The 25,533-nt window shown below is 42.8% G+C and overlaps 1 protein-coding gene and 1 long non-coding RNA gene across 26 annotated transcripts in view; one reads left to right on the top strand and one right to left on the bottom strand.

The window, feature by feature from the left end:
* DDX4 (DEAD-box helicase 4) overlaps positions 1-13,179 on the bottom strand; it is a 108,282-nt gene extending 95,103 nt beyond the window's left edge. For 4 of the 25 annotated variants that reach the window (XM_043514782.1, XM_043514776.1, XM_043514779.1 and 1 more), the window contains exons 1-3: positions 12,962-13,019; positions 12,448-12,535; positions 4,386-4,449 (exon numbers count right to left, since the gene is read on the bottom strand). In XM_043514782.1, coding sequence (XP_043370717.1) covers positions 4,386-4,449; positions 12,448-12,519 — 136 coding nt within the window. In that variant the 5' untranslated portion in view covers positions 12,520-12,535; positions 12,962-13,019. The other 21 variants (XM_038403222.2, XM_043514781.1, XM_043514783.1 and 18 more) reach the window with 16 other exon arrangements.
* On the top strand, positions 1,466-25,477 carry LOC122460264. The gene is made up of 2 exons (XR_006281468.1): positions 1,466-1,507; positions 25,279-25,477. It is a non-coding gene; the product is annotated as an uncharacterized LOC122460264 (long non-coding RNA).
* The last annotated feature ends 56 nt before the right edge of the window (positions 25,478-25,533 follow it).

Below are 25,533 nucleotides of genomic sequence, written 5' to 3'. Positions count from 1 at the left end.
TCCTAAAATTTTAGGATGTCAGAGAGTTTATGGGCCTTCCTCCTTCAGTGATGTCAAAGGAATTTTCCAGAGTACCTGCCATCATGCACACCATTGCATGAGGGTGAAAAGGAAGCAATAATGACTTCATCTGGGAAACATTTAAGAGGCTGGCCTCAAAAGATTCTCCTCCCAATTCTAATCCCCTCCCAAAGAGTTATGGTGAGGAAGCATGGGTGATTCTGATGAATCATGTGGCTAGGTACTGCCGCAAAATCCTTCCAGAATTTGAAGAATTTGTCCTAATCCCAAACTTGCTGATTTGAAAGAAAAAATGTGGGATAAGCCCAAACAGTAGAGAGCAAGAGCCCAAGGAGTCTGGGCCTTCTAAGAATGGACAGCAAAAGAAACATCAAGACCTAATAGATATGTGCAAGGCTGACACTGAGACTCAGATAGATCTTTCCCACAAACAGCTCCCAGAAGTCACTGGTAACTGAGCAGAATTCCCTAGCTCTAAAGGAGATTAGATTTCAGGCCTCCAGCATTTTTTAAGAGGACTCTTTTCAGGGCATTTCCCCCCCTACAAGAATGACTTCTCGTTCCATACTGAAGAAAGCAGGCAAATCCCATTTGATTCTGAAGCAGTGCCCTTGTGCCTAGAGAATATTCTTTTCAAGATGTTCTCTCTGAAGCTATACTTCATAGTCACCCTCACGAGGAGAGTTTGGACATCTTTTTGCACCCTCCAAGGAGAGGCCATGCTTTTCCCTGCAGTTTGCTCTACTAGACAAAGAAGAAAGTGTTCATGGGCAAATAAAAAAAATTGGTTACCACAAGAGGCACGCTTCTTAAACCCCTTTCCTCAATACCAGGTTCTCCACAAGGTAGGAATTTAAAAAAAAAAAAACCTACTCAACTAATACCAATTTAATTAAAAAAAACCACTAACTATTCAAACTATTTAAAATGGAAAAGTGTTTGGCAACCTTGGATTATAGGTGTCAGCACTGCATAAAAGTTTTTAAGTAGTATAGGGTATTTCTAAACTGCTTCGTTTGAAAGAAAGGAACTACTAGTGGCCAACTGCAAACCCCTCTTTATATACTTAGCCCATGGTGGGTAAGAGCCTGCGGGTTACAACCACACCATGCACTCATTTCTCAAAGTTTCACAGCCATCTCCCTAAGCATGTAAATCCTAATGTAGCTCTGTGGAGGACAATGTACATAGTTAATTTTTTGGCACTTTATGTTAACTAGTGCAATCTGATTTAATGTTTCAGGCAAGTATTCTTATCCATACCACACACAAAAAAAGGAGAAAGAACAAGCATCCATATCTGCTGCGTTATATTTGCTTTTTTCATATCCAGATTTATGAACATTTACCATCTGTCACCCAGAATTCTAGATGCCTTAAGATTTTAAAAAACGAAAGTTATGATATACTACCACCAACCAGCAAATGCACTGTGCATGAACTACTTACCAGATACCAAAAATAACCTCAGAATGCCATCTGAGCAGTTCTCTAAGTAGCACTTTACAGCACTACGTATTGGGTCTTGCAGTCATCTGTTTTAAGATATGCTGGTACAACACAACCAATCTTCAAAGGTTTTTCTCTTGAAGAGGGCAACACCATTTTTGTAGCCACATTCACAAATAATTTGGTCTTATCCAACAACTATCTCAACATGTAAAATCACGTTAGTTTTAAGCAATTTTTAAACTCTGCTTAAATTTGCTTTTATAACTATTAAAATAAATGTTACAAAAAAAGATGTAGAGTGGTACAGGTGAAATTTTACTCCAGCACCAACTAGAAATGATCTTTCAAAATTCTGTCTTTTTAAAAATCTATTCTGCTACCAATGACAGGAAAAGAAGAAACTGACAACTAAGCACTACTCAGTACCTTATACCAAGAGAATAACCAGCAATTACATATCAGTATGGAATGAAGAGGACTGCTACAACAGAAGCAAGAAAGTTAAATTCACTTTAGAATTGTTTGCATGAATATTAAGTTCAAAGTCATGTCTTGCTTCAGTAAGATATAAGCCATACAAGCATAACTAGCATTATAGACCGCAGCACATTTCATAATGAAACAGAGTATTTTTCAAATGATGCATACAACAGCCACTTAAATCACTTTAATGCAACCAGCTTTTGTGATGAGCTAACAACTGGTACACGACATACTGTACAACTAGGTGAGAGGAAGTTGATCCAGCGAAGTTGTAACATGGGAAAATCTGGCCAGTTGAAAGCTGCAGAGAAGACAACTGCTGGAGGAAGCATGCCTCAATTTATATGGGAGTTTTTCTTTTTCATATGAAGTGTCTCATTCCCATACTTTGCGAGTTATCTACATCAAGTCATTCCGTTGTTAAAATGGCATAAGTAGACACCCTCAGGCCATGTCTACACTATGGGGACTAAATCAGCATAGCTACAGCACTGGAGCAATGCCGAACAACCCCATAATGTAGAAGTAGCAGATATAGATAAAGGGATTTTTCCCCATTGGCTTAGTGGCACCACTTCCCTGACCAACAGTAGCTAGGCTGACAGAATCATTCTTCTATCAGCCTAGCTGCATCTACACTTTATGCATAGATTGGCATAGCTACATCGTTCAGAAGTGTGGGTTTTTCAGCACTTTGTGCATAGCTAGTTTCTCTTTGAGGATATTTCACACATCAGCAAGAGAGAAACCACAATTACCATTAAAGACATTTTTTAAAAGGAACACTAATGTATTAAATGTCTAACAGCTCGCCTAAATATGGTTCCACTCAGATTCACCTCCACTAAAGTTTCACAGAAATATAAAAATCGTCACACCAGCTCTCAATCTAACTTTTTATCTTTTCTCTTTTTATGTCCAGTATCAGAAGCTTCAAAGGAGGATACAAAAAAATCATAATACCTGTCAACACTCGGACCTTATGGGCAAGAGTTTTCAAAAGCACCTAAAGATTAGGAGAATAAGTCACACTGACTATTTTAGGGATAGATTTTTCCATAATCTGGTTTCTCAGGGTATATCTACAATGCAATTGAAAACCCACTGCTGGCTTGTGCCAGCTGACTCTGGCTCAGGCTCACTGGGCTCAGGCTGCAGGGCTGTTTAATTGCAGTGTAGCTTTCCAGGCTCGGGCCGCAGCCCAGGCTCTGGGACTCTTATCTTACAGAGACTGGACCTGGGCTCCGAGGCCAAGTCCAGAAGTCTACACTGCAATTAAACAGCCCCACAACCTGAGCCTTGTGAGCCTGACTCAGCTGACATGGACCAGCCACAGGCATCTAATTGCAGTATAGATATACTCTAACGAGTCCTGACCTACATGTTACCCTCTGATATTCATTCTCTATACCTATTGCAATGCCTTGTCTGTTCAGTATTGTTGCATGCTAGTAAAATTTTCAGAAGTTTTTAAATCCTGTTGACTTTCAATGAGAACATTGGGATCCTAAGTTAGTCAAGTGCTTCTGAAAATTCCACATGTTAGGCACAAATTGACACAAGGCACAAACTGACACAATACTGAAAAATGGTTGAGACCTGTACAAGACCATACTAGCTTTTACTATCCAATTTTCAAAAAAAAATATACCATCAACTCTTCTTGTAGGGTTCAAATGAGATTTCTTGAATAATGATATAAAGTTTTTTAGGAAGTCAGGCAAGCACAATTAATGCTTAAGAAATGTTACTTCTGTTAAAGCATTTTAAGCTACTATGTACAGTGCCTTACAGACTTATGCACTTCAGACTAAGTTTATCTCTGAGCATACTTTTGCTATATGCTGTAGCTGATTAGGTGCTTAGTTGTTGCTTTGGGGAAAATTCTAAAATGGGAACTATGCATAAACTGAAAAAATAAATATTTTTCTCTACTCTTTCATTTAAAGATCTTAGACATTACTTGTTTTTATTGTCTAGTGTAACAGAGTGAAGAGCAATTTTTAAGTTGGTTTCTCTTTGCAATAGTGTTAAATATGTAAGTCCAAAAATGGAAAACTATGAATTTATGCTGGTTAATCCCAATATGTTACAACATTTACAAGCAGTTCTTTAAACTTCCAGAGTCATCCCCTATTTTATGTATTATAAAACAAACACTGACAAATATTGATTTTCCTTTAATTTCAGCCCTTAACAATATGAATCAAACCAACCTCACTGCATCTGTTTATATTCTTTAGAAAACGGATCATAATTTTGCAAAATTACAGAAAAATGGCTGGTTTATACTGAATGTTCTTTTATTATATTATCATGTATTGAAATACCCACATAGGATTGTATGACTGAAAACCTCCTGCATCTCTTAAGCCACTCAAGTGATCCAAAACACAAATGCTTACAATTAGAAATTCCGTAACACTTACCTGCTGAATTTATGCTCTGATTGCACCTAAATGAGGGGTCATTTGCTCGTCCAGAAAAATTATCCTAAAACAGCCAACAAGACACACAAGACCTATTATAATAGTTCCGGACCAAGTAAAGAAAAAACACTTCAGTTGCAAATGCACCTATCAATGTGGAAGTTGAACTTCTGATACACGAAGAATAAATATTATAAATGCTCTTTTAACAAAATCATGTTTCAAGTCTAAATATTCAAGTCTAAATATGTTTTGCATTAATGTTTTGCTAAATATATTAACATCTCTTTCAAAATCTTTATCGTCTACAGTTGCTAAATGATTAACTGAGCAACATTTTACTTTTCACACGCTTCCAGGACACTATGTGTAACACTTGAATTTTAGGGGCTCCCAAAATGCACATTTATTTTTAATATGTCCCTTTAAAACAGGAATACTGTCAATTCCCTGGAACAAGTACTAATTTTTTTTTTAAATGGGCCTTTAAATCTGTTTTTTGGATGCACAAGTTCTGAAAGTTGTTTGGGTTTTCTTTTTTTTAAAATGAACTGGAAGGAAGTTCCTACTTTTACTCTTTAGACAGATTAGGAAGGTTATGCATGATCTACTCTGGTTCTGCTGGTGGACATCATGGAGTATGTTTATTGTGAGCTTTAATAATTTAATTGAAACAGCAGAGCTGTTGAACATAACACATTTTTTAAATCCAAACTAAGTTAAATGTTTGCGAAAACAAACCAGTGTAAAAAGTCTAACCAAAAATCCAATTAATCCTTTAACATTCATTCTTGATTTCTGTGATGTCATCACTGGCTGCACCTCCACTAAGAATTCTCTAATTATACCACCTCTTATCAAGTACTGATGCAATTCCAACAACATTAATAGTGGCAGTGATCTGTAGCTCACGAAAGCTTATGCTCAAATAAATTTGTTAGTCTCTAAGGTGCCACAAGTACTCCTTTTCTTTTTTGTGAATACAGACTAACACGGCTGCTACTCTGAAACCAGTGATAGAATAGACTATTTGCAGAGTTGGGGTTTGTTTTTACAAGGTGTATTGATTTAAAATCAAAGCAATCTAAATTACAGATTTTAATGATTTATATCAGCAAGCAGGAAAACTTGATTTAAATCATCAATATTAATCTTGTTTCACCTCTGTATTTTTAGTTATTTTTCTAAAGAAAAGAACTGATTGGTCAATAACCATTTTAAACGTGTTGACTGTCAACTACATATAGCCTTTACACAAAATTTGTTATTTTTTGCTCACCAGAACAATACGTTAATATCTATACACATTTAATCACCTATATAGCTTAACATACATTTATTCAGAATCTTAGTTTTTATATCATGTTAAAAAATGGTGAATGATGCATTTCTTGTTTACATGATTAATTTTTCTATTTATGATTTGTGCTAAGCTGTATTTGGATGGAAACTGGAACCCAAACGGACAAACACAGCATTTTAATTTTTGTATTAAATAAAACTACCTTAAGTGTGCTGGATACCTAAGAGAAATTATCAAAATATACTTTGCATTTAAAGTTAACTAATTTATGAAAACAAGGAAGTATTAGCTGTAGTTAGTGAACTCAACTGTTTCTGTTCATCAAGTCCTTCAAGATTTTAGAGCTAGTAGATCTCATCCTCACACCTTGTTTTTAATCCATAGACTGAAAAAGGAAAACAAGCTTTTGTCCTTTTTTTTCCCCTTCAACTCCCAGTTTCTCAATGAATTCGTATTTGAACTGAACTAGTTGCATAAACTGAAATGAAGAAAATATCTCTGCACTTGCAGAAGAGACTACTGCTGTCAAAAGCTAGTTTAACACTTCACCAGCTTAGCGGCTTGGCCCTCTTTAAAACTTCAGCAGCAAATATGTTCTGCTTAATATATTTTTATTTCATTCAAATTATTTTGGGATTATAGTAAATTTAGGCCTTAACCCACATTACCATAATTTCAATTAAATTTTAAAATAATTTTTAAAAACAAAATTTAGTTTTAAAAATTTGACTATTTTCAACCACCATTTTATCCTCCCTGCTTTTCTACCATATCATCTAACCCTTCTCAAAGCAGACATACTGCTGACCACTAAAGCAAAACAAACTTGAGGTGTAACTGCTACTTTGAATGTCAAACTACTCCTTGGGGAAATCTGCACCACTGCACAATGCAGTTTTACAGAAATTAAAGTTGTGAGTGCAGAATTTCCTCCCCCGCCCCCAGAAATGGGTAGCAGAGCTGTTGGCCACCACGAGGTGGACCCGAAAGAGCCCAGCTTGCAAACAGAAAACAAGGCCAGGGGGAGTAGGAGGGGGAGGCATCTGGAGGGTTCCCAGCAGCTGCAGTTCCCAGCACACTCTGAAGGAAGGAGGCAGTGGTGGCACACAGGAAATTCCATGCAAGCCTGGGACCCACCATTAGGCTGTTTCTCCCTCTAGATCCCTGGGGAGGGGCATGTGCAAACTGGGCGCTGGGGGGAAGGAAGCATGTGTCTGGGCCTGGGGGTCCTGCAGCTAGCCCCCAGGGGATAGGAGACATGACAGTCTGGGCTGCGGGGTCCATGTCTGGGGAATAGGTGGTGTGAGTGTCTCGACCCCCAGCTGGGCTCTGGGGGAAGGGGGAAGGAGGAGGAGGTGGGGCAGAGAAACAGGAACTGGGGTGTCATAGGGTTTCTTTAACTCTCTATTTCTGGGGAAATTTGTGTATGTGTCTATATTGTTAGAGACAGAGTACTTGCTAACTGTTATTTTGAAATAAATTACCAAAATAATTAAGACTGGGGTGATTATATAGTGCTATTTTGACAAATAAAATTTGCAGAATTTTAAAATATTGTGCACAAAATTTTTAATGTTTTGGTGCAGAATTCCCCCAGGAGTAGAATGTGTATATAGAAATCAGTTTCTTTGCTAATCTTTGCTTTACCACACTTAAATGTATGAATTAATATTTTTCATGTAATCCTGATTAAAGAGAAGGCTGAATTTTTCAAATTTGCACATACTGCTGTTGCAGAGCCAGTATATGGTAAATTTTGTGCAATATTTTTTTTTGCTGAATACAGCAAGTGTTGAACAACACTTCTTATCTGCTGCCTTTAGCGGTTTATATTTTCACCTGTACAATGATTTACAGATCTAGAGAGAAAATACTGAAGTAAAATATTGAACAGATCAGTTAAGTGTTTCACTGCAAGCACAAATTTAAGCAAGTTAGAACAGCAAGGATATTGCATTTTGAGATCTGGGACCTTACTGAACGTAAAAGGAGATGTGCAAAGAGCCAGGCGAGTTGCTCCTAAACCTCTGAGATCCTTCCTTTCATAGTTTTAAAACATTCAACTTTCTGGCTAAAGTTATGCTCCCAGTGTCCTCTGGTAAAACCACATAAAACCATCACACTGTGCCAAGTCAAATGAGGAGAACCATGCTTTGATACCACATCCTTGAACACTCACAGCTCTAAGCTGGAGAAGGTTGATGTGCATCTTTCTTTCGGGTCTGGACCATTTCCCATGAAATAGGAGTTGTTCCTTCACCACAAAAATCCCCAATATTGTTCACATTGGAGTTCTTACAATGGCACACTTTTCAATAAATTCTCTGGAAGTTCTCACCAGAGGTACTGCCTGACCACAGAACTGAAATAAATTAACACTTATAGCCCCTCTAACTGGAAGCTGTACAGGCAGGGGACATGTTTAACCCAAAGCACTAATTTTATGAAGTGAGAAGAGGTGCATTTGTGTAATTCATGAGGTCTGTCTTGCCCTGAGCATCATTCACTAGATTGCAAAAAGAAAAGGAGTGATGCATCTGATGAAGTAAGTTGTAGCTCATGAAAGCTTATGCTCAAATAAATTTGTTAGTCTCTAAGGTGCCACAAGTACTCCTTTTCTTTTTGTGGACATAGACTAACACAGCTAATACTCTGAAACCATTCACTAGATTGATGACTTTTTCCTCTGTCTCCTGAAAAGGGAAAACTGCTCTAATGGCAATGTCAAAGATCAATTCTAGAAAAACCATCTGTCAATTTGGAATTAACTCACTTGTCCTGATTGAAAGTTTAGGTGAGATAAGAGAGATACTACTCCTTAAACTGCTCAAAAGGCAGATTGTCAGTTTAGAGATTTTATGAGCGGCTCATTCAGGTAAAAAAATATATATATAATTTGTTTTTATTTTTTGTAACCAAGAGCGGCAGTCATACCCACCAGGATCTCGTGAGCAGTTAAGAGGTTCACATTACATTGCAGGGCAAAACATATTCTTGAACAAAAAGCCAAGTTTGTATACAAGTCAAGGTCCATGTCAGAAAAGTCTCCTTCTCCCTCTAAGCTGAAGATTTGGAGTCAGCAAGGTAGGGCCTTGGACAAGCCCCAGTGTATGGCACAGACAACTCCATGGAGGGTGAGACAAGTGGGGTTCACAACAGATGCGACCTCGAACCATGACATGGGAGATTTCTGCCTTCCAGCTCTCTGTCTCGAGGAGATATGAGACAAGGTAGCCACGATCACTCAAAAGACACACATCTCTCATCAGAGTGCATGAGAGCCTACCTACAGAGCCTCAAATGCCTCAAGTAAATGCAGATGGAGAAAAGAGATAGATACCTTCTGCTTTGACCTCTTAGAAGTTGAGCTGATAAGCCACACTATGTCAGGGCCCTGGGTCCTCCTGTGGTGCCCTACTCAGGGACAGGGGTATGGCCCTCAGGTTTCAGAGGGGTTCCAGGGAGAAGAGTAAAAGGGCCTACTACATCAGTACCATGACCACTCCACATGAGGACTCATAAGACAATCCTTTAGAGTCATTGCCACCTTGAGTCAGCAAGAAATGAACTGAAGAGTTTGATTCTGGGACCAGAGGCAGTGTTGCCAACTCTGATTTTGTCCCGAGTCTCATGATAATTATTGTTTTCCTTAAAACCCCAGTTCCTCCGGGGTCAAGTGGATGTGTGATTATTTCAGCCTTCTTTCTTAGAGAAGAAGTAAGTTTCTATCCCTTATGGATGTGGAGAAAGCTTCAAAAATGTGACCACAGTGCACCCAAAAGGCTCAAAAAGCAGAAGGCAAATAAACCCCAAATCTATTTTTACATAGTCCCATCATTTGAAAGCCAAACTCATGATTTTTGAGCATTTGGGGTTGACAATACTGAAGAGGACAGCCAAGCCCAAGGAGACTGTAGAGCATGCATGTCCATATTTTGAACATTGGCACCAACTACTGTGGGTGGCATCTTTGTGGGTGCAGTTTCATTTGTGGGCAGAAGCTGGAAGGGTACAAAGGTATTTCCCACTTATTCAACCCTGCTTATAAATAAAAGAGCTTTGTGAAGTAAGAAGTGCACATGTGCCCATTCGGCCTAAAATTCTAAATAAAACCTTCCCTGTGACAGACAGTATAAAGTTTCTCTAGCTCAGATCATGAGCCTCAACATGACCCATCCAAAGCCCAGTCAAGTCAAAACTAGGAGAATTGTAATCAAGGTCCTTCAGCTATTATCAAGCCATAGCAAAGGCTGAAGTTACTGAGCAATCAGGGCACAGCTCACACATCAGAATCATTTGGTAATTCCTGAGAAGTTCCTTCAATAACCAAAGTCCAAATGGAACAATCAGGGAAGAGCCCTCAAGATGCCTACAGGTGCTTCAGAGGGTCAAAAATAATAAGAGCTAAAAGATTTTCCTCAAAGACAACTGCTGGAGGCACAAAACTCTAAGGTAAATATCCTGCATACATTATCTTTAAAGAAAAATGCTCATTTGATATTTCTCCACTTCTGTAAAAATAACGTGCCCTGAAACAAAAACTTTTGATTACTTATAATCTGTTTATAAAACACCATAGGCAGAAATTATGCTTTACTGTCAAAAAAAATTCAAGTCCCTCCCTAAAATGTCGTATGTAAATAAAGCTTTATAGACCAACACATTTCCCTGTCTCAAATGTGAGACTTTACCCTACCAAATTCATGGACCATGAAATACGCGTCACGGACCATGAAATCTGGTCTTGTGTGCGCTTTTACCCTATACTATACAGATTTCACCAGGGAGACCAGCATTTCTCAAACTGGGGGTCCTGACCCAAAAAGGGAGTTGCAAGGTTATTGGGGGGGAGGTCATGATATTGGCACCCTTACTTCTGTGCTACCTTCGGAACTAGGCAGCTGGAGTGGCTGTTGGTCAGGTGCCCAGTTCTTAAGGCAACGCCCTGCCAGCAGCACCGCAGAAGTAAGGGTGGCAATACTATACCATGCCACCCATAATCCTGCGCTGCTTCCTTCAGAGCTGGGCAGCTGAAGAGTGGTGGCTGCTGACTAAGGACCCCTGTCTGCAGGCAGCAGTGCAAAAGTAAGGCAATACCATAGTCGCCAACTCCATAGGTGCTCCGGGGCTGGAGCACCCACAGGGAAAAATTAGTGGGTCCTCTGCACTCACCAGCAGCCAAGCTCCCCTCCTCACCCCACCTCACCTCTGCCTCCTCCCATAAGCGCACCACGTCCCCGCTTCTCCGCCTACCTCCCAGCGCTTGCTGCCACAATACAGCTGTTTCATGGCATAACAAGCTCCAGGAGAGAGGAGCAGGAACGCAACATGCTCAGTGGAAGAGGTGGGGCCGGGGCGCAGATTTGCAGAAGGGGTTGGAATGGGGACAGGGCTAGGCCAGGCCAGGGCAGAGGGCGGTTAAGCACCCACTGGCATCAGCAGAAGTCAGTGCCTATGGGCAATACCATACCATAGAATATCAGGGTTGGAAGGAAAAATTTTCTGAGAAAAATGGGTTTAAGACAAAGAAAGAAGACACTTGTTGTGGATGGATCTAGACTGTTCTCAGTGGAAGCAGATGACAGAATAATGAGTAATGGTCTCAAGTTGCAGTGGGAGAGGTTTAGGTTGGATAGTAGGAAAAAACCTTTTCACTAGGAGAGTGGTGAAACACTAGAATGCGTTACCTAGGGAGGTGGTGGAATCTCCTTCCTTAGAAGTTTTTAAGGTCAGGCTTGACAAAGCCCTGGCTGGGATGATTTAATTGGGGATTGGTCCTGCTTTGAGCAGGGGGTTGGACTAGATGACCTCCTCAGGTCCCTTCCAACCCTGATATTGTATGATTCTATGATAAAGAAACTGTTCCAAGTATGGAAGTAAATATCCCTAGAGAAAAAGCTGAAAATCAGAAATGAAGGGAACAGTAAACTGGTATTATTGGGAAGGACATAGAAAGAAAGAACAGAGGCATTAAAACAAAAGATTGAGGGAGCAGGATTGGGTAGGTACCCTTCTTATAGGTGAAATCAAGTTGTTAAAGAGACAGGACTCCAACAGAGATCATGGGGAAGGAACTTGACCTGCTCAGCAGGAACATTTTCTGATAGACTGGAAGGATAAGAGTATTTTATTTACAGAAGTCATGGCAAACAGTAAAGATTAGAAACAGTCTCTCCCTATTATCGAACACTTAGGAAATCTAGATAAATACTACTTTGTCGTTCCATAAAACCTTCGCCTCTAAAAACATAGTCGTCTACCAACAGTCTATCACTCCAATGCAAGGCAAGAGAGGCATATGGGATCCTGCTCGTCTTCCCCCCGGCCAGAGTCTAGGTTAAAAAGAGGTTGTGCAGGGCATGCTGAAGTGTAACCGGGCCCCAGCCTCCCTTTGCCCCAATTTCACAGTCTCATAGAATCATAGAATCATAGAATATCAGGGTTGGAAGGGACCCCAGAAGGTCATCTAGTCCAACCCCCTGCTCAAAGCAGGACCAAGTCCCAGTTAAATCATCCCAGCTAGGGCTTTGTCAAGCCTGACCTTAAAAACCTCTAAGGAAGGAGATTCTACCACCTCCCTAGGTAACGCATTCCAGTGTTTCACCACCCTCTTAGTGAAAAAGTTTTTCCTAATATCCAATCTAAACCTCCCCCATTGCAACTTGAGACCATTACTCCTCGTTCTGTCATCTGCTACCATTGAGAACAGTCTAGAGCCATCCTCTTTGAAACCCCCTTTCAGGTAGTAAAGTCTCGTACCAGCTGCTGGAAGTCTGGTACGAAGGATGCCACGCGGTCCTGGATCTCGGTGTCCCAGTCCTCATCTCCCATGGTGCAGGCTCTCAACCTGTGCGGAGAGGGCAAGACCTTGTTACATGTGGCCACGGGAAGCTGCCGCGGCCCGGCAAAGCCGACAGACAAGGCGGCCGCGAGGTCCCTGATCCGAATCAGGACTGGAGGAGCTTGTAAAGCCCAGACCCACCAGCACCCGCAGCACCAAACGAGTCCCGCACCTTCTCCAACCCGGAGCTGCCCTTCCCGGCCGCCCAAGCGCCCCCAACAAGCTCTTCCCCGCGGTGCCCCACGCTTTCCACGCTCTCCCTCCTGACTTCCCACTGGTTGCTGGCCCAGGCGGGCCGCCGCCCAGCTCCCTTCCGCGGGGCTTCCCACCCAAACGCCGCCCGCTCCCTTAGGCCAGCGCTGCCTAGGGAAGCCATCGACCCCACCCCGGCGTGGCGGGAGAGCAGGCGGCAACCGCCCCACTCCCTCTCACCACCTCCGCACCAGCCGCCACGCGCCCCAAAGGCTGCGCGCGCCCCTACAACGAGGAGCCGTCCACTCAGCAGGCGCAGCACGTGCCGCTACCTACCAACCGCCGCGCAGCGCCCCGTCTTTGTGTCACGTGCCACCCACCAATGGGGACGCCGCAGCCGTAGCGCTCTGGGCGCGGAGCGCTGCTAGAGGGTGTGAGTCATGCTCAGCCGTGAGTTTGAGCTTGTGCACGTGGTGCTGGCTCTGCGCGCGCGCGCGCGTGTGTGTGTGTGTGTGTGTGTGTGTGTGTGAGAGAGGCTGAGCCGCTGGCTGCGCGGGCTCCAGGGGCTCTGGGGCTGTGTGACGCTAGGCACAACGCTAGGTGTGACGCTAGTGCTTGGCGAGGCGTTCGGGGGCGGTGGACAAGCAGAGCTGTGTATGTTTCTGTGTAATGGGCTGCGGGTCGCCGTATAGTCTTATTTGTATTACCATCGAGCCTAATAGCCCCAGTCAGGGACCAGGACCTCCACTGTGCTAGGTGCTCTTCAAAGCAAAGAGAAAGCCCCTGGCCTGTGTGTCACTGTACTGGTGGTCTGGAGAAGGTCATTATACAGTTTGCTTTGTGAGAGAAAGGGAGAGACTGTGCAAATACAGTGCTTCTGGATGTATGTGTCAGGGTACAAGAGGTTTCTCCCACTAAAAGTAGGAAAGTCACTGCAAATAGCTGTGAATGGATTACTGTACATACGTTGTGGGGGGCGGGAATCATTGTCCAAGGAGGATGCATTATGTGTGACAGTGTCAGTGCACAAGTGATGCAGGGGATCACTGGTCAGCTCTGTATATGTGTGTGGTGCAGAGCATGTACAACATACTGGAAAGATTACTGCAACTATACACTTTCGAAGCTCTGTCACTGTGCAAGGGGCTGTTACTGTGCAAGGAGTCCTCTGTATCACTGTGCAAGAAGTGGTAGGGAGCTCACTATTTAAGGAACTGTAGCCCTGATTCACAGAGATGCCTAAACCTCAGACTTAGGCATCTGAACCCCAGTTTTAGGCTCCCCTGCCATCCACAAAACCCCCACCAAACCTTCTAAACATCTAAACTCTCTCAGTGCCTACATTTTCAGGGTGAATTTCCCACAGCACCCGTGCTTTTGCCTCTAGGTATGCATTGTAGGCCCTCGGATGCCTAGCTCCTGCCTAAGCCCCAGAGATATCCACAAATTGGGGGAATGTTGGCAGACTAACCCCTGTCTCGCATATGGGGTTGATCTAGTGGAAGTTGTCTCAGAGGCCACCTACCAAATTAGGTCCCATTCAATATCTGGGGTGAGGTAGCAGAGCTTATGAGGTAATTGTTAGCTCAATGGTTAGAGCACTCACCTTGGATGTGCAAGATGGAGATTCAGTTCCCTCCTCTGCATAAGATAGAGAAAGAATTTACACCAGGGTTTCCCACATCTCTGAAGAGACGTGTACTAACCACTGAACTATTGGATGTTCTAACGTGAGGTTACCTCAGTCTCTCCCTAACCAGCAAGCTTCACAGTCATTGCCCTTTCGCTCTTTCTAACCCCATACCTATTTAAGTATCCACAATGGAACAGTCATTGGGCAAGAGAAAGGGGGAATGATTCTTTAGCCTGCTGGTTAGGACATCCACCTAGATGGTAGAAGACTCAGGATTCCTCCCCCCTGTTCTAATCACTTTTTTGTTAGTTATCCACAGTGGAATAGCTTCAACAAAATATCCAAAACCTGGATGGTTAGCATATGCTCCTGAGAGATAGGAGAACTCTATTTAAATCCTTTTTCCCCATCAGGCAGGAGAAGAATTGAACCTGGGTCTCTGACATCCCATGTAAGTGCCCTAACTACTGGGCTAAAGTTTACAAGATGGGTGCTTCATTCTCCAGCCATTTTGCATCAAGTAAAGCAGGTGCCTAATTCATTCCCACAAGAAATGATTTAGACACCTGACTCCAGGAGATGGATTCTTGTTTGTGACTCAGTAAACAGAGCTAGTCGCCTCCCTGAATCCTGGGTTTAGGCACCAATCTCCCATAGACTAATTTAGGCAGCTCCCTGTCTAGCATGCTAGCTGTTGTGGATTCCATTCTAAGGTGCATATCTGTCCCCATTCATTGTATTAGGAGCCGGTTTCAGAGTAGCAGCCGTGTTAGTCTGTATTCGCAAAAAAGAAAAGGAGTACTTGTGGCACCTTGGAGACTAACAAATTTATTTGAGCATAAGCTTTTGTGAGCTACAGCTCACTTCATAGGATGCATTTGGTGGAAAAAACAGCGGAGATTGATATACACACACACAGAGAACATGAAACAATGGGTTTATCATACACACTGTAAGGAGAGTGATCACTTAAGATAAGCCATCACCAGCAGCAGGGGGGGGGGAAAGGAGGAAAACCTTTCATGGTGACAAGTAAGGTAGGCTATTTCCAGCAGTTAACAAGAATATCTGAGGAACAGTGCGGGGTGGGGTGGGGTAGGGGGGAGAAATAACATGGGGAAATAGTTTTACTTTGTGTAATGACTCATCCATTCCTAGTCTCTATTCAAGCCTAAGTGAATTGTATCCAGTTTGCAAATTAATTCCAATTCAGCAGTCTTTCGTTGGAGTCTGTTTTTGAAGGTTTTTTGTTGAAGGATAGCCACTCTCAGGTCTGTAATCTAGTGACCGGAGAGATTGAAGTGTTCTCCGACTGGTTTTTGAATGTTATAATTCTTGACGTCTGATTTGGGTCCATTTATTCTTTTACGTAGAGACTGTCCAGTTTGACCAATGTACATGGCAGAGGGGAATTGCTGGCACATGATGGCATATATCACATTGGTAGATGCACAGGTGAACGAGCCTCTGATGTGATTAGCGCTCTGATGGTGTCACCTGAATAGATATGTGGACAGAGTTGGCAACGGGCTTTGTTGCAAGGATAGGTTCCTGGGTTAGTGGTTCTGTTGTGTGGTGTGTGGTTGCTGTGAGTATTTGCTTCAGGTTGGGGAGCTGTCTGTAAGCAAGGACTGGCCTGTCTCCCAAGATCTGTGAGAGTGAGGGATCATCCTTCAGGATAGATTGTAGATCCCTGATGATGCATTGGAGAGGTTTTAGTTGAGGGCTGAAGGTGATGGCTAGTGGCGTTCTGTTATTTTCTTTGTTGGGCCTGTCCTGTAGTAGGTGACTTCTGGGTACTCTTCTGGCTCTGTCAATCTGTTTCTTCACTTCAGCAGGTGGGTATTGTAGTTCTAAGAATGCATGATAGAGATCTTGTAGGTGTTTGTCTCTGTCTGAGGGGTTGGAGCAAATGCGTTTATATCGTAGAGCTTGGCTGTAGACAATGGATCGTGTGGTGTGATCTGGATGAAAGCTAGAGGCATGTAAGTAGGAATAGCGGTCAGTAGGTTTCCGGTATAGGGTGGTGTTTATGTGACCATCGCTTATTAGCACCGTAGTGTCCAGGAAGTGGATCTCTTGTGTGGACTGGTCCAGGCTGAGGTTGATGGTGGGATGGAAATTGTTGAAATCATGGTGGAATTCCTCAAGGGCTTCTTTTCCATGGGTCCAGATGATGAAGATACCATCAATGTAGCGCAAGTAGAGTAGGGGCATTAGGGGACGAGAGCTGAGGAAGCGTTGTTCTAAGTCAGCCATAAAAATGTTGGTATACTGTGGGGCCATGCGGGTACCCATCACAGTGCCGCTGATTTGAAGGTATATATTGTCCCCAAATGTGAAATAGTTATGGGTGAGGACAAAGTCACAAAGTTCAGCCACCAGGTTAGCTGTGACATTATCGGGGATAGTGTTCCTGACGGCTTGTAGCCCATCTTTGTGTGGAATGTTGGTGTAGAGGGCTTCTACATCCATAGTGGCTAGGATGGTGTTTTTAGGAAGATCACCAATGGATTGTAGTTTCCTCAGGAAGTCAGTGGTGTCTTGAATATAGCTAGGAGTGCTGGTAACGTAGGGCCTGAGGAGGGAGTCTACATAACCAGACAATCCTGCTGTCAGGGTGCCAATGCCTGAGATGATGGGGCGTCCAGGATTTCCAGGTTTATGGATCTTGGGTAGCAGATAGAATACCCCAGGTCGGGGTTCTAGGGGTGTGTCTGTGCGGATTTGTTCTTGTGCTTTTTCAGGGAGTTTCTTGAGCAAATGGTGTAGTTTCTTTTGGTAACTCTCAATGGGATCAGAGGGTAATGGCTTGTAGAAAGTGGTGTTGGAGAGCTGCCTAGTAGCCTCTTGTTCATATTCCGACCTATTCATGATGACGACAGCACCTCATATAATGTCACGGCTAACCTGGTGGCTGAATTTTGTGACTTTGGAACTTTGTGACTTCCATTGGTGATCTTCCTAAAAACACCATCCAATGAGAGACTGCTGAATTGGAATTAATTTGCAAACTGGATACAATTAACTTAGGCTTGAATAGAGACTGGGAGTGGATGGGTCATTACACAAAGTAAAACTATTTCCACATGTTATTTCTCCCCCCCCACCCCACACCCCACTGTTCCTCAGACGTTCTTGTTAACTGCTGGAAATGGCCCACCTTGATTATCACCATAAAAGGTTTTCCTCCTTCCCCCCCACTTCCTGCTGGTAATAGCTCATCTTAAGAGATCACTCTCCTTATAGTGTGTATGATAAAACCCATTGTTTCATGTTCTGTGTGTGTGTATATAAATCTCCCCACTGTATTTTCCACCAAATGCATCCGATGAAGTGAGCTGTAGCTCACGAAAGCTTATGCTCTAATAAATTTGTTAGTCTCTAAGGTGCCACAAGTACTCCTTTTCTTTTTGCGAATACAGACTAACACGGCTGCTACTCTGAAATCTGTCAAATTATTAACTACAACTTGCCTTGTCTACAGTAGGATTTTACAACATTACCTGTCTCCTTTTAGAAAGAAAAAATACTTTAAAACTCTAGTGTAGTTATAGCATCTGAGTGTAGTGATGTGGAGGAGTATGGGTTTGTCAGAAGAAATTCCCTTCTTCCCAACCCCGCCACCAGCCTTCTGTTGTGAGACACTGCTGTGATTAATGGAGATGGAGTTTATATTGAATTCTGTTGCAATTTCCCCCTTTTTATTTATTCTGTTTTCTGACTTGTACAAATAAATATATTATATGTATTGCATATGTCTTTAGTTTCATGTGTAAAATATAGTATATTACAATGCGCTACTTAATTCTAGCTGCCACTTCAAGTCTTTAGTATGGGTTTCTATCTCTTCCATTCATAGGAATTTTACAAATATACAAGATATTTAAAATATACATACATGTGTGTCTTCTGTCTGTTATTAGCGCAATCAAGTCTTCTCCTCAGTGATTTATTTGTAGGAAAGTAAGTCAGCAAAATCTTTCACATACCTCAAAATATCTTTTCCCTATACCTATAATGTTAAATAACATACCCAAGGAATGTATTTCCTCCCCCATATTCTGTGCATTCATTTGCATTTGAATTTTATGAATACATTAGAACATAATGTTTATCTCGGCACATAGTTTCAAAAGCTTTGTATGCCTACCATGATAAAGAAATGTATAAAATAAATCAGAGTTAAGTCATGTTTCTCATTCCCTTTTGACATAATAAATATATTTACACTTTATATTCAGAAGGTTTTTTCTGTGCTCCTTAATTTGATTTATATCTGACTGTAAAAAGAAAAGGAGTACTTGTGGCACCTTGGAGACTAACAAATTTATTTGAGCATAAGCTTTTGTTAGCTACAGCTCACTTCATCGGATGCATTTGGTGGAAAAAACAGAGCAGAGATTGATATACACACACAGAGAACATGAAACAATGGGTTTATCATACACACTGTAAGGAGAGTGATCACTTAAGATAAGCCATCACCAGCAGCAGGGGGGGAAAGGAGGAAAACCTTTCATGGTGACAAGGAAGGTAGGCTATTTCCAGCAGTTAACAGGAATATCTGAGGAACAGTGGGGGGTGGGGTAGGGGGGAGAAATAACATGGGGAAATAGTTTTACTTTGTGTAATGACTCATCCATTCCCAGTCTCTATTCAAGCCTAAGTGAATTGTATCCAGTTTGCAAATTAATTCCAATTCAGCAGTCTCTCATTGGAGTCTGTTTTTGAAGCTTTTTTGTTGAAGTATAGCCACTCTTAGGTCTGTGATCGAGTGACCGGAGAGATTGAAGTGTTCTCTGACTGGTTTTTGAATGTTATAATTCTTGACATCTGATTTGTGTCCATTCATTCTTTTACATAGAGATTGTCCAGTTTGACCAATGTACATGGCAGAGGGGCATTGCTGGCACATGATGGCATATATCACATTGGTAGATGTGCAGGTGAACGAGCCTCTGAGAGTGTGGCTGATGTGATTAGGCCCTATGATGGTGTCCCCTGAATAGATATGTGGACAGAGTTGGCAACGGGCTTTATTGCAAGGATAGGTTCCTGGGTTGGTGGTTCTGTTGTGTGGTGTGTGGTTGCTGGTGAGTATTTGCTTCAGGTTGGGGGGCTGTCTGTAAGCAAGGACTGGCCTGTCTCCCAAGGTCTGTGAGAGTGATGGGTCGTCCTTCAGGATAGGTTGTAGATCCCTGATGATGTGTTGGAGAGGTTTTAGTTGAGGGCTGAAGGTGATGGCTAGTGGCGTTCTGTTATTTTCTTTGTTGGGCCTGTCCTGTAGTAGGTGACTTCTGGGTACTCTTCTGGCTCTGTCAATCTGTTTCTTCACTTCAGCAGGTGGGTATTGTAGTTCTAAGAATGCATGATAGAGATCTTGCAGGTGTTTGTCTCTGTCTGAGGGGTTGGAGCAAATGCGGTTATACCGTAGAGCTTGGCTGTAGACAATGGATCGTGTAGTATGATCTGGATGAAAGCTAGAGGCATGTAGATAGGAATAGTAGTCAGTAGGTTTCCGATTTAGGGTGGTGTTTGTGACCATCGCTTATTAGCACCGTAGTGTCCAGGAAGTGGATCTCTTGTGTGGACTGGTCCAGGCTGAGGTTGATGGTGGGAAGGAAATTGTTGAAATCATGATGGAATTCCTCAAGGGCTTCTTTTCCATGGGTCCAGATGATGAAGATGTCATCAATGTAGCGCAAGTAGAGTAGGGGCATTAGGAGTCGAGAGCTGAGGAAGCGATGTTCTAAGTCAGCCATAAAAATGTTGGCATACTGTGGGGCCATGCGGGTACCCATAGCAGTGCCGCTGACTTGAAGGTATACATTGTCCCCAAATGTGAAATAGTTATGGGTGAGGACAAAGTCACAAAGTTCAGCCACCAGGTTAGCCGTGACATTATCGGGGATACTGTTCCTGATGGCTTGTAGTCCATCTTTGTGTGGAATGTTGGTGTAGAGGGCTTCTACATCCATAGTGGCTAGGATGGTGTTTTTAGGAAGATCACCAATGGATTGTAGTTTCCTCAGGAAGTCAGTGGTGTCTCGAATATAGCTAGGAGTGCTGGTAACGTAGGGCCTGAGGAGGGAGTCTACATAGCCAGACAATCCTGCTGTCAGGGTGCCAATGCCTGAGATGATGGGGCGTCCATATTTCCAGGTTTATGGATCTTGGGTAGCAGATAGAATACCCCAGGTCGGGGTTCTAGGGGTGTGTCTGTGCGGATTTGTTCTTGTGCTTTTTCAGGGAGTTTCTTGAGCAAATGGTGTAGTTTCTTTTGGTAACTCTCAGTGGGATCAGAGGGTAATGGCTTGTAGAAAGTGGTGTTGGAGAGCTGCCTAGTAGCCTCTTGTTCATACTCCGACCTATTCATGATGACGACAGCACCTCCTTTGTCAGCCTTTTTTGATTATGATGTCAGAGTTGTTTCTGAGGCTGTGGATGGCATTGTGTTCTGCATGGCTGAGGTTATGGGGCAAGCGATGCTGCTTTTCCACAATTTCAGCTCGTGCACGTTGGCGGAAGCACTCTATGTAGAAGTCCAGGCTGTTGTTTCGACCTTCAGGAGGAGTCCACCCAGAATCCTTCTTTTCGTAGTGTTGGTAGGACTAGTCTGTGGGTTAATACGTTGGTCAGAGGTGTGTTGGAAATATTCCTTGAGTCGGAGACGTCGAAAATAGGATTCTAGGTCACCACAGAAGTGTATCATGTTCGTGGGGGTGGAGGGGCAAAAGGAGAGGCCCCGAAATAGGACAGATTCTTCTGCTGTTCTAAGAGTACATTTGGATAGATTAACAATATTGCTGGGTGGGTTACGGGAACCACTGTTGTGGCCCTTGTGGCATGTAGTAGTTTAGATAGCTTAGTGTCCTTTTTCTTTTGTAGAGAAGCAAAGTGTGTGTTGTAAATGGCTTGTCTAGTTTTTGTAAAGTCCAGCCACGAGGAAGTTTGTGTGGAAGGTTGGTTCTTTATGAGATTATCCAGTTTTGAGAGCTCATTCTTAATCTTTCCCTGTTTGCTGTAGAGGATGTTGATCAGGTGGTTCTGCAGTTTCTTTGAGAGTGTGTGGCACAAGCTGTCAGCATAGTCTGTGTGGTATGTCCGATGAAGTGAGCTGTAGCTCACGAAAGCTTATGCTCTAATAAATTTGTTAGTCTCTAAGGTGCCACAAGTACTCCTTTTCTTTTTGCGGATACAGACTAACACGGCTGCTACTCTGAAACATATCTTACTGTGAATAACTTTTGTAAAACAAGACCTTTATATAAATGTAAGAAAATATGCATGTGCTTCTTGTGCACGTAAGAGCAATGAATGGGCAGTATGCTGGAATCCTAAGCAGTTTACTTTACTCCCCCCTATGAAATGCACCATTACAGGAGCTTACAGCATGAGGTTCTAAGACCCTGCATCAGAATGCAAGAGTATTAATATTATTTATTTACTCACTCTAATGTCAGGATTTATAATAGAGACACATATTTAGTGTTATTGACTCACCCTGATGTCAGGTTTGGTGGGTCTTGTTACCTCCAATCCAAGTTGGAGTAACTTCCTCAACTAAGTGTGGGTGGAAGGGAACATCAGAAGACCAGCACTTCATCCTAGGGACAGCTAAGCTCTGAAGAGAAGTTTTGTTCTGTTTTTTATGTTAACAGTAAAGGCAAGCCCTAGAAAGGGAGCAACTTTGGACCATATTCACTGGGTTTATACTTGATTTGGAAGTGGGTGGGAGGGAGCTACCGCTGCTTATAATCACTTGTACTGACTGAAAAAAACCTTGGCTTTGTGTTCTTTTTATAGCTGTATGATGTATAAAAACATTTTGAAATGTTTTCTTAAACTTTAATACTTTTGATGTTAACCTTACACATGTGAGGAATATCAAGTCTGGTCTTCCTTTGCTGGAAGATTTCTTGGGACATCAGAAATGATTATTCTAATCTTAAAAGAAAGGGTGAGGCCTGGTCTACACTAGAAAATTAGGTCAGTTTAACTATGTTGATCAAGGATGTGAAAAATCCACACCCCTGAGCAGTGTACTTAAGCCAACCTAAGTCCCTTTCTTCCGCTGAATTCTTCCATTGACCTAGCTACTGCCTCTCAGGGAAGTAGATTACCTACACTGAAGAACGCCAAAGTAGAGGGGAGGAGGGTGGGTTGTGGAGCACCCATAGTGACACACATCTCGAAGAACCATTGTTACTGCACAAGGTGAGTAACTTCCTCTTCTTCTTTGAGTAGTGTCCCTATGTGTGTTCCACTTTAGGTGACTCCAGAGCAATACCCACTACTGGAGGCTGGGACTTCGGAGTGGAGTATTTTACTACAGAGAGTACTTTGGAGTCGAAGATGGTGTCAGCGGCCAAATCTTCAGTGATCGCATAATGATCTGTGAAAGTATGGACAGAGGCCCCAATCATTGCTCTATGGATTGGGGAGATAGGGGTATCCCTATGGAATGTGATTGAGGTAGAAACTGATCTCATGGAGTGCCTATGGACGGAAGCAAGTTGCGCCCTTGCTAAGTGATTGATGCAACTATAGACCCATTTGGATAGTCTTCGAGAGATACCACACAGCTTTTGGATCTTTCTGTGGACAAAAGGAAGAGTTTAGGGGATTTCCTGAAGTCCTTAGTCCTGTCCAAGTAGAATGCTAATGTCGTTCTAATATCTAGCATATGCACAATTGTCTCCCAGTTGTCCCAATGTGGTTTTGGGGAAAAACAGGGAGATGGATCTGTTGATTCATATAGAAAATGCAGAAAAAGTAGGGAGAAACTTGGGATATGGCCTTAGTTACTATTTTTTTTTTTTTTTTAAGACAAAGGCCGTGAATGATGGGTGTGCCATCAGGGTTGCTATTTCTCCTATGTGCCTAGCTGAGGTGATGGCAATTAGAAATGCTGTCGACATGGACAGGTGTAAGAGAGAACAAGTTGCCCTGGACTCGGAGGGAGGTCTAGTCCAAGCCCTGAGAACTAGATTAAAGTCACAGGCTGGAGCGGGTGGTGTCACATGGGGGAAGAGAGTCCCAATGCCCTTAAAGAATCTACGCATTAGTGGTTGAGCAAACTCCAAGTGGGAAGCCATTTTCGCCATGAAATGTACCTTAAGGAAGCTGAGTGAGAATTTAAAATGTAGTGCAAAATCAGAGGGAGGAAAGATGGGGTTGGGTCTGTCCATTTAGAATGGTACAAACTTGGAGTCGTTTCCATTTTGTAGATAGATATGTGGAGTGGTCAACTTGTGATTGTGTTGCAACATGTGTTTCAGCTTGTCAGAGCATTCTTCTTCTAAGCCTTGGAACAAAGAAAGATCCAAGCCTGGAGGCGGAGGACCCATGGGTTGGGGTGAAGGGTCAGCCCATTGTTTTGAGAGAGCAGGTGAGGAATGGGCTGATGTCAGAAGAACAGGAGGGCATATTGCCATCTGCGTCAGGTAAGGGAGCCAGACTTGTCATAGTCAAGAGGGGCAATCACAGTAACTCTCGCTTTGTTTTGCTGAATTTTCAACAGAATCTTGGATAGAATGGGAAACTGGGAAAAGACATACAAGTGGGCCCTGTCCGCTGGGAAGATGCGGGCAACTGCCAGTGAATGTTTCCCCAAGCCGGCCCTGGAGCAGTAACAAGGACCTTTCTTGTTCCGATAAGTAGCGAAGAGATCCATACGCCAGGGGTTCCCCAAAGGGTGGCTATATCTTGAAGCACCTCTGAATTGAGTATACATTCATTGTCGTGAGAAAATTCCAACTGAGACTGTTGGTTGTCCCGTTCTGTATCCCTTGTAGACAGACGGCTGAGATGAGCACATTGTGATGGGTGCATCAATTCCAAAATTTGAATGCTGTCTTTCAGAGGGAGGGAGATCTGGCAGCTCCTTGGCAGTTTATAATAAACATACAGGTCAGATTAAGTCCATCATAACCTTTGTGTGTTGTTTTTGATGAAAGGCAAAGTTTGTGCACAGGCACTCCTGACAGCCCTTAGCCCCAAAAGAGTGATATGGAAGGTCATTTCTATGGAAGGCCATTTGTCCTGAATCTTGTTGTTATATAGGTGAGCTCCCCAGTATATTAGGGAGACATATGTCCCAGGGTGGTGAATGTGGGTAGCGAGAGGAACGCTCTCACTCATACTGCATCAGGTTTGTGCTGATAAAGTCCAGTCACTGTACTGGGGTTAGTATGCCACTACAATGAAGTGAACCTTGGAGAATACCTGTGTGGAGCAGTCTGTACCTATAGTGATCCTGCCCCAAAGGTAAGCAGTAGGAAATCTCCTGTACGATGGTTGTATTGAGATATGGAAGTAGGCACCCTGTAGGTTCAGGGCTAGAAATCAATCTCTTTTCTCTAGAGCTGGTCCTAACTGCTATGAATCATAGAGGAATCATAGAATATCAGGGTTGGAAGGGACCTCTGGAGATCATCTAGTCCAACCCCCTGCTCAAAGCAGGACCAATCCCCAATTTTTGCCCCAAATGGCCCCCCTGGGTTTAGCAAGCTAATGCTCAAATGATGAAATAAGGTAAGGTGATTTCTGAGTGGCGTGACAGGTGTATAGATGGCAACTGATGCTGTAAGGTATAATTGTTCAGGCCCCCGACCAACTCATCAAAGTGCTTATAAGAGGCAGTTTGAGAGGTCATGGACTGGGGTGCAGACTGTTCTCACTTTTGAGCCCTGGGCCTCTTACGCTGTGGCTCATAACAGCACAGGTGAGTATTGAGAAGACTGTGATCTGTGGTGTGGTTGAGAGGTATATCTTCTCTTCTGTTCCACAGTGTAGATTCCTGTCATAAATATAAAGGGAAGGGTAAACACCTTTAAATCCCTCCTGGCCAGAGGGAAAACCCTTTCATCTGTAAAGGGTTAAGAAGCTAGGATAACCTCACCGACCAATGAGGGACAAGATACTTGACCAATGAGGGACAAGATACTTTCAAAGATGGAGGGAGGGAGAAACAAAGGTTCTCTCGTTCTGTGTGGCGTTTGCCGGGACCAGAGAAGGAATGCAGATCAGAACGCCTGTAAAGGGCTAATAAGCAATCTAGTTAGATATGCGTTAGATTCTGTTTTGTTTAAATGGTGGATAAAATAAGTTGTGCTGAATGGAATGTATATTCCTGGTTTTGTGTCTTTTTGTAACTTAAGGTTTTGCCTACAGG

The sequence above is a fragment of the Dermochelys coriacea genome, chromosome 5, assembly GCF_009764565.3.
Source record: "Dermochelys coriacea isolate rDerCor1 chromosome 5, rDerCor1.pri.v4, whole genome shotgun sequence".
Classification (NCBI taxonomy): Eukaryota; Metazoa; Chordata; order Testudines; family Dermochelyidae; genus Dermochelys; species Dermochelys coriacea.
The sequence above is the reverse complement of the archived record's forward strand: the minus strand, read 5'-3'. Positions and strand labels throughout refer to the sequence as shown.